The sequence below is a fragment of the Actinia tenebrosa genome, unplaced genomic scaffold, assembly GCF_029948245.1.
Source record: "Actinia tenebrosa isolate PJP-AT-01 unplaced genomic scaffold, QUT_ActTen_1.0 PGA_scaffold8__29_contigs__length_14323225, whole genome shotgun sequence".
Taxonomy (NCBI): domain Eukaryota; kingdom Metazoa; phylum Cnidaria; class Anthozoa; order Actiniaria; family Actiniidae; genus Actinia; species Actinia tenebrosa.
In genome coordinates this window covers 5,108,366-5,117,575 of record NW_028292585.1, presented here as the reverse complement: position 1 = coordinate 5,117,575, position 9,210 = coordinate 5,108,366, and the positions used below count along the sequence as shown (strand labels likewise).

The 9,210-nt window shown below is 38.6% G+C and overlaps 2 protein-coding genes across 2 annotated transcripts; one reads left to right on the top strand and one right to left on the bottom strand.

Moving 5' to 3' along the window:
• Positions 1-2,011: 2,011 nt before the first annotated feature.
• LOC148905025 (uncharacterized) lies at positions 2,012-5,361 on the top strand. The gene is made up of 2 exons (XM_089024148.1): positions 2,012-2,612; positions 3,023-5,361. The coding sequence occupies exons 1-2, from the start codon at positions 2,283-2,285 to the stop codon at positions 4,952-4,954; spliced, it is 2,262 nt and encodes a 753-aa protein (XP_088880274.1). The 5' UTR covers positions 2,012-2,282; the 3' UTR covers positions 4,955-5,361.
• LOC148905024 (uncharacterized) lies at positions 5,309-7,510 on the bottom strand. The gene is made up of 2 exons (XM_089024149.1): positions 6,926-7,510; positions 5,309-6,602 (listed from the first exon to the last, which is right to left on the bottom strand). Exons 1-2 carry the CDS (start codon positions 7,138-7,140, stop codon positions 6,185-6,187), a joined length of 633 nt encoding a protein of 210 aa, XP_088880275.1. The 5' UTR covers positions 7,141-7,510; the 3' UTR covers positions 5,309-6,184.
• Between the last annotated feature and the right edge of the window lie 1,700 nt (positions 7,511-9,210).

Sequence of the window (9,210 nt, the reverse complement as noted above, 5' to 3'; positions counted from 1 at the left end):
CCCCTGAGTAGTGACGACACTGAAAGCGGCTGTGGGGGAGACTAATTACTAGCGAGAACAGTTAATTGAGAACGAATATTTAACCGCTTCGGTGATTTTTACCCATATTCCTTTCGGTCCAGTCGCGTAGGCTTGAGCTGGTCGACGACAACGTTTTTTGAATTGACTGTAACCTGCAACGCGTAACCCTGACTCTGTCATTATATCGGCTATGAAAGATGAAAACTCAGCATTCACTGTTTGGTATTCGAAATCTCTTATATTCGAAATCTCTCAAATCTACTGTATAGTAATTATTGCATAAAGCAATTATGTATGTATAAAGTTGGAAAATGTAACATGTTTTTGGAGGATATTTCCCCCCAAGATTCGTATTATTTGAAAGACCCAATTCTGTAATAATTCAAGTTATTATCATTAGAATCGCCATGTATACACCTACTTGCAAGAAAGTTGTCATACAAGAATAGAATAGTGAATTACTAATGTTCTATTCTTGAATGACAACCTTCTTGCAAGTAGGTGTATCTCTTTTAATATTTAAGAGTCCACCTGTCGAATCATTTCTTCGACCAAACTTAAAAGTATCTTGTTTATTATCGACAGAAGCTTAGAATCTAATGACAAAGACTTACCGATGCACAGGAGAACAGGAGAGGACGTTGGAAGTTTCTCTTGCTTGAAAATACTCGTTAAAAGGGAATGCTTCTGCTAGTGTTCGTATTTTGAAGAACGGTTATCGGTTGCCTTCGAAGGAGTGAGGAAAACTAACGTGCAGCACGAGAGAATGCAGTTGAGTTCCGTGAAGCGTGGTTACTCTCTCCTTAAAGTACGAATAAGAAACAATTGGCTAGTCTAATGAACAAATTGCGGTTATTCCCTTGAGAATGTAACTTATGTATTAATTATCTCTTAGTATAGTCTCTACTGTTTTAAGAGTATTTCATCAAAAACCAAAGGCGATCATGAGTAGCTAGTATAAATGAATGAAGAAAAAATCCTTATAAAATGTTGAATTTTTCATCAATAAGTTATTAGATTGAAATGCGAGTTAAAAATTAAACAAATAAATTCATTTAAGAAATGAAATAATTTACGTATATGTTATCGGATATTAATTAATCCGCACATCACTAATGTATCGTAGTAGTCCATCGGCTCATCGTCTACGTGACCTGCGGTATCACTAGTAGCCCATGCGTTTATGATATGCATGTCCTGTGGTATTACTAGTAGTCCATGCGCATATGGAATAGAGGACCTGCGGTATCACTAGTAGCCCATGCGCATATGGAATAGAGGACCTGCGGTATTACTAGTAACCCATGCGCATATGGAATAGAGGACCTGCGGTATTACTAGTAACCCATGCGCATATGGAATAGAGGACCTTCGGTATTACTAGTAATCCATGCGCATATGGAATAGAGGACCTGCGGTATCACTAGTAACCCATGCGCATATGGAATAGAGGACCTGCGGTATTACTAGTATCCCATGCGCATATGGAATAGAGGACCTGCAGTATTACTAGTATCCCATGCGCATATGGAATAGAGGACCTGCGGTATTACTAGTATCCCATGCGCATATGGAATAGATGACCTGCGGTATCACTAGTAACCCATGCGCATATGGAATAGAGGACCTTCGGTATCACTAGTAACCCATGCGCATATGGAATAGAGGACCTTCGGTATCACTAGTAACCCATGCGCATATGGAATAGAGGACCTTCGGTATCACTAGTAACCCATGCGCATATGGAATAGAGGACCTGCGGTATTACTAGTAACCCATGCGCATATGGAATAGAGGACCTGCGGTATTACTAGTAACCCATGCGCATATGGAATAGAGGACCTTCGGTATCACTAGTAACCCATGCGCAAGACCTCGCCCCAGTGCGTTTGAATGAGACATTTGCCCGTTTTTGTCATTCCCTTAAAAATAATATTCTTTGTTTGAGTTAAATCAATTCCCATGTTTCTTAAAGAACAACTGACCCCAAAAATTGCCGTTTTTCATATAAAACTACAACGTACATAGATCACATAAATTCAACTTTGAACTCTGATACAGCTTCTATGTCGCCGAAAAGAAATAATCAATTCGCGAAAAATAGCAATAGAAGAGCGCCATATTTGAGCCCGCAATAAATTACCGCATTAATGCCGTGACGTCACAACGTGAAGCTTGCATTCCAAACTTGTTGAGTTTGTATATTTCGAGTGCTAGTCGATCTTTTAATAGTCTAAGTTAGAGTAAGTTTCTTAATCCAGATGGTCCATTGTTGTGTGCCAGAATGCACCAACCATTCTTCCAAAACTGAGTCTGTTAGCTACCACAAAATTCCTAACAAAATAGCTCTTCAGAAGGCATGGATAGCGCGGATAAAGAGAGAGAACCTGCCGCCTTTGAAGAACTGCTACGTTTGCAGCGATCACTTCGAGGATTCATGCTTTGAAGTGGATCTGATGGAGCAGTTAACCGGGATAAAAAGGAAGAGGAGATTAAAGAGCGATGCTGTTCCGTCAGTATTCAATTTTTGCAAGCCAGCTAAAAGAAGAGCTACATCAGAGAACCGGCTCAAACGCAAACAAAACGAAGAGGTGAGATAACATGTCATTTATACATAACATAGTTTACATTGTTGTTCGAAATAATCACTCATGAAAAAGACTTATTAATGCATACCGAAGCGAGTCATCAATCATTAGCTATTTATGCTTTCATAGATGAAATGTTGCTTAAAATCATAAGTATAGCTAGTAATATTTGATCGATACTTGAAATTTTCAAAATGGTTATTTGCACGTGTTTAGTTTACATTTGATATTTATTCGTAAACCATAACAATGTTGCCGTAATATTCCAAATTTGCTTGGATAAATGACCACGGAAGAATAATTTATAGCATTGTTGGTTAATATGTTTATTTTGTATTATTTAAGGTAAAGTAGGCCTCGAAGAATGGTTTATAGTATTGTTGAAAACATTGTTTATTTTTGTATTTTCAAAGAATGTGGAGCAGCTATGTGCCACAATAAATCCCTCGTGTGAAGATCCACCAAGTATGGAAACACCAGAGTTCTCTCCTGAACCACTTTGTAAGGAGATTGGTGTTCAGTGTTGCCTTGGTTGTAGATATGTTGTAACATCCACTGCATCAACTCAGACAGAGCCTGGATACTATAAAGATGCCGACACAACAACAGTTTACAATCCCTCCCCTTCACCAAACATCAGTAGAGATGAAATACTCAGTGTGAGCTTCCACGACCACAGCTACAGTACTAGCTATCACCCCTCACCAGTAAAGTCAATGCCAACAGTGTCTCCACAAAAGTCAGAAAAGTCTTTGTTTTCAGAGGAAGATGGACTCCCACTAAGTGACGATGATGATGGTTTCATTGTTTCATCGCAAGAGACAGTTTCAACAACGGACAGTGAATTAGAGCCAGAAAACAAAGACTGCAATAAAACTCTTGAAAACCATATCAGAGAACCTAAATATTTGGTATTTAACTCTTGTTTGCAGCAGTTATTCAAGTTTTGTAGAAGCTGTGGAGCACCTGTCGCTGATGTCAACTTTGTATGTCAAGGCAGCCTACTTATTGTGACAACTACATGTATGAAACATCATGCTTTGACATGGTACTCACAGCCAATGTTAAATCGCTTAGCTATTGGGAACTTGTTGATTTCCTCATCAATATTATTTACTGGTAATACTTTTACCAGACTTCAAAACTTTGCATCCTGTCTTGGCCTAAAACTTCTGAGTGAGAGGGTCTTTTACAGAAATCAGGAACGTTACCTATTTCCTGTTGTTAATGATGCTTGGAAGAGAGAGGAGGCTGCTGTAATTGAAGAGCTGTCAAATAAGGACATAGTAAATCTCAATGGTGATGGCCGAAGTGACAGTCCTGGCCATAGTGCTAAATATGGCACATATACTATGATGGAGACAAGCACAGGGAAAATTGCCATCTTCAGCATTGTTCAAGTCTCTGAAGTAACCAGCTCCAATGCTATGGAGAAAGAGGGGTTTCTAAGGTGTTTGAACACTTTAGAAGACACGGTCAGTATAAAATGTATCACAACTGACAGACACACATCCATCACCAGCACTATGGCAAAAGATTTTAGCCACATCAAACACCAGTATGATGTGTGGCATCTTTCCAAGTCAATTGTAAAAAAGCTGAACAAGAAAGCAAAATTGAAGAAAAACCAAGAGCTGGCACCCTGGATACAATCCATTTCAAACCATCTTTGGTGGTGTGCTGCTACATGTAATGGGGATGTACAACTTTTGAGAGAGAAGTGGAAATCTGTTGTTCACCATTGCGTGAACAAGCATTCCTGGAAGGATGCAGAGGTATTCAAAAAGTGTGCCCATCCTCCCCTAACCCGCAGACAAGTGCGCACCACACACTGGATCAAGCCGGGGTCACCAGCTCATGTGGCCCTAGAAGAGGTTGTCCTTCAACCAAAGTTACTTAATGACTTGGCAAGACTGACCGACTTTTGTCACACAGGAGGGCTTGAAGTTTATCATTTGATGATGCTGAAGTATTGCTCAAAAAGAGAGCACTTCTCTTACAAGGGAATGGTTGCTCGTACTCAACTTGCTGCCATTGACAACAATTTCAATACAGCTAGAATTCAAGCAATTGTTCAAAAAGGCCCAAGGAGTGGAGAAGCTCGTTATCGCAAGTGCTTCCCTAAGATGCACAAGCGCTGGGTTGTTAAGCCAGTCTTACAAAGAAAAAGCTATGCTTTCCTCCCTGAGCTACAACTGAAAGTACTTGAAATTTGTGAGGGTGGCATGGAGACTGCAGAGGTTGACCCAATTGAAGAGGTTGAATTACCAAGAAACATTGCTAGTGTTCCTGCCCCAGACAAACAGGAATTGATTGAACGACACCGGTCAAGATTTTCTAGGTAATTAATTTAAATGGAATGTAGTAGAGACTACAAATACTAAAATGTGTAGTGTTAAGTGATGCTAATTCTAACCATTTCCTATTTTTAATTAACACTATTTAGTAGAAAATAATGCAAAGCATCATTGGCACTCTTTTAGTGATTGTACTCTAGTGAATAGCTGTTTTGAAAGAACTGTCAAGTAAGCCTGTCATCCCAATCCCCCTCATCTTTGAACAGTTGTGTTCATTACTGGTAATAATTACAATGCTTCTACAAATGGGAAGGTACATGACAGACCCAAGTAAAACTGCTATAAACAAAATATGTAATTAATGTGAAGGGGACCTGATTAAAGTGGTAGATAAGTTTGCAGTTTTTAGATGTTCAGATGAAAATTTTATTAAAATATCATTACCACTTAGGAAACGATTGACTTTTAAATGAAATCTTAAAAGAGGTCTTTTCTTTAACTATCTACGCTCCATTATATATGGGGTCTCTCCCAGTATGAATGTAGTATAGAAAAAATTCCAGCTGAATAGTGACTTTCGCTTTCACTCATGGGAATCAAGATGTTCATTCATTTGCTCTCAGTGAATTAATCAGCACATGATTACTGAGCTGCAAAGGGCCTATTTGCCTGGAAAAAAAATATATGAGCCATAAATGGCTGACAAGCCTGGATGCCAAGATTTCCTAGTGCCAATTTGTCTGACAATGAGACTAGTCAGTACCGAGATTCTAAGATGGGGTGGGATTCTATCACCAAGAGAATATTTTTTTCATTTAGCACAATTTTTGAATCCATTATAGCATGCTACTTCAAGGCAAATTCTTTATAAACAATACTGACTAGCCTTGTTTTCAGACAAATTGGTGCCCAGGAAATATTGGTTATCCATGTCTAGTATAACTGCAAAATTTGCTTGGTTAGCTCATGATTTTGTCCACTAGTGCTTTGTACACTAGGTTCTCTATTCAGCTGGATATTTTGTCTAGGTGTAGTTGTTTTTAAATAATAAAATATGCAAAACCTACAAAACATTTATATAAACAACTTTCTATATGTACTTCATCTAAAAATAAATTCATGACTACTCTTATACATTTTGGTCTCAGCCTTTCCATGTTTTCCTTTTCAATTTATCAATTCAGAAATCCTGATAGAAAAAAATCCACTCTGTGTATATGAAATGAAGTAAGGAATAAATAAAATGTATATAATAACTCCATGTAACTTTAGGCCAAGCTAATCATCTGCATAGTGAAAACCTTCAAATTCAAAGTCCTCCTCTAGTCCAGGGGGAGGGAAGTGTGCTCTGATGCACATGACAGCACAAGAGGGCAGAACAACCCGAACTTCCTTTCCAAGAACTCCCCAGCACCATCTTGCTAGTTGCCTATATGCAATGTGTCTGTACTGCTTGTGCTCTGGGCCTTCATACGCATTACTGTACTGCTGTTTGTACTGAGCCCATGCGGTTCGAAGAACATACTTATTGGCACAAACAGGTAAGAATCCAGGATGTTGAGTAATGCATGGTGGTGGTTCATCAGCATCTCCATCTTCAACAACAGACTGGCATGTTGCAACCACTTTTTCGATTTCTTGGCAACAAATGCATTCAGATATTGAATCCATAATTTGGCAGCTACCACAGGTACACCTATTTAACAGAAATAAAACAATTCTTAGTATCTTTGAACATTATCAACGATTGTCCCAAGTGAGAATATACATACACAACTTGTGACACAACTATATCCCTGTATCTATATCCTGCAGTATATAACTTATTGACTATCAAGCGATGTTTTTAAACATGTTTTTAATTAAAATTGTGAAAGTTGGTATTGCTTTTGGTCGCAAACTGGATTCATGCATACCAATATCTAAAGAACAGATTGCAAGAACACGAGTGGCAAGATATGATTTTATATAAAATGGATATGTAGTTCAGTTTTGTGATAAGACAGAAGTACGACTTACCAATCTAAATTTGTAAGTCGATTGTTCTCTTGTTCATCGTCTTCAATAATGTCACTGTCAGATCCTTCTCTAAACTCTTCATCTGAGGAGATTTCTATTTCTGGTTCAAACTGATATGGCCGTAAACCAAATTCGTCGTCCATTCCGAAAAATTCTTGAGCGAAATCGTCTCCCGAGCTGTCCGAGCCTTCGGAAGAAGAATTAGATTCTGACATGCCTTTAATTTCTTCGAAATTATGGTGAGTGTATTTTTTAACGGCCTAAGGTACAAAAGTATTTAACTTATGATTTCGAAAATTATGGTGAGTGTATTTTTTAACGGCCTAAGATACAAAAGTATTTAACTTATGATTTCGAAAATTATGGTGAGTGTATTTTTTAACGGCCTAAGATACGAAAGTATTTAACTTATAATTTCGAAAATTATGGTGAGTGTATTTTTTAACAGCCTAAGATACAAAAGTATTTAACTTATAATTTCGAAGAAATACGATATCCAAATCGAATCCGCATTTACGATACGAAGACTTCCGGCGTGACCTCGGGTCGGTTGCCGAAAGAAATCCGTTGAACTGGTGTACAGTGAGCTCCAAGTACGGGTCAGAACAAGCGAGGTAGTATGTGAATACAGGCAAATTTCATGGCTTAAAGACGCGAAGACTAATCTCTAATGCGACTTTCTCGGTTCTATAGGGATGTGAGAGAAGGGTCATGACTAAAATTTGGCGCTGGAAAGAAAATTCGAAGACGTACGAGGTTTCAAAGACTCGTGATAGGCTCGCTTTTGGATCCCGAGTTTCCAACCTTCTCTTATTTCTTACTGGTGGGGAAAAAAATCCTTAAAACGGGCTAAATTCAAAAAATAACCACGCAGAGCGAAAGAAGTGCTATTTCTCAATGATAGGGTAAAATTTCGAGGCTTTATTTCACGTTTTGATGATTTTATTAAAATTTTTGATGATTCCCCATACATTTCCTTATAACAGGACACCACAGAAACCAAGCTTGGGCTACCTGTGGGCAAACAACTGGAAGCTTGAACTCTTGTGACGTTGTGACGTCATTACGCTATTTTTCTGAGCCCGCGATAAAAGCGCAAGATGGCGGCCACCAGAGCGATATATGCGATGTTTTCAAAAAATTGTTTTAGAAAAATGGATGCTCTATCCCCTTTAAAAACTGGATTTTTGGACTTCTCAAATGATGTAGTTCCTCTTAAAAATGGGTCATTTTGGAGGGTCAGTTGTCCTTTAAGAGTGTAATCATTGTTAAACAAATAATAAGCGACTTTGGGAATAGGGTATACTTAGCAAATATAAAAGGCTATAACCCTAGATCTCAGTACGAGTCCATCAGATGATCAAGATATAGACCACTCTAGCAGCCATTCTAAAGATAAAAGCAAGAAAAAACACACGAGAATAATACGACTTTTTGTCGGTGAATTTTGAAGTACAGAATTCTTTTCCATTTTCCTATTGCTGTCACTGTACTAAAATGATTTTGAAATGCGTCTGTCAGGTGGTAGAGCAATATATAGTGCGTGCACATTAGCTTATTTAACATTGCAAATATTTTCATTTTCCATTTACTGACTATCTAGATTCTAGTAAAAAAGACACTAGTATAATGTATTGAAATACAATATACAGAGAACTTCAATGCACATATTAGTGACATATAGAGCGATTTCTTTCTTGTGTGTCAAGACTGTGTCTTTAATAATAATTGGACAGTGAGCTCAAGTTCGGTCAAAGCATACGATGTATATTTGATATGAACCAGAATACGAACTAAGGCGGGGGGGGGGGGGGGGGGGGAAGGGGGGTAGTACCCGACGATACTCGAAAACGCTGGGGAGTCAGGATGTCGTGGAGGTAAGACGCTCGCCGTTCGAATCGCGCCATGTGAGCTGAGTTGGTTGGTTCTCTAATTGACTCCAAGGGTTTTTCCTCCCTTCTCTCAATCAACCTTTACTAATTCAAACTGGTTAGAGCTGTTCTCCGGGATCATACATGGATTGTATAGCGGCTTCCAGAGGCGCCTTCACATGCTTTCAGTTCGACCCCGTTGAGCTGCGCCACTGCTGTACTTGCGGTAGTGACTAGCGATGAAAAAGGTTTTTTGTTGAATAACCTATGCAGTCTATTTCTCTCCGCATCCCACCTCCGTCCGTCGAAAAATGCCCCGGGGAATTTAATATTGAGAATAAACCTGGAGCGTCGTTTATTTTGGCAAAAAGTCATTTAAAGAAATTAAATTTTTTCTTTTCATTTTGATTTCAA

Excerpts from the sequence above, each read along its gene's own strand:
- LOC148905025 (XM_089024148.1), top strand. The coding sequence starts at position 2,283 with ATGGTCCATTGTTGTGTGCCAGAATGCACCAACCATTCTTCCAAAACT. Across the intron at positions 2,613-3,022 it reads AACGCAAACAAAACGAAGAG|AATGTGGAGCAGCTATGTGC; the intron begins GTGAGATAACAT and ends GTATTTTCAAAG.
- LOC148905024 (XM_089024149.1), bottom strand. The coding sequence starts at position 7,140 with ATGTCAGAATCTAATTCTTCTTCCGAAGGCTCGGACAGCTCGGGAGAC. Across the intron at positions 6,603-6,925 it reads CGACTTACAAATTTAGATTG|GTGTACCTGTGGTAGCTGCC; the intron begins GTAAGTCGTACT and ends TCTGTTAAATAG.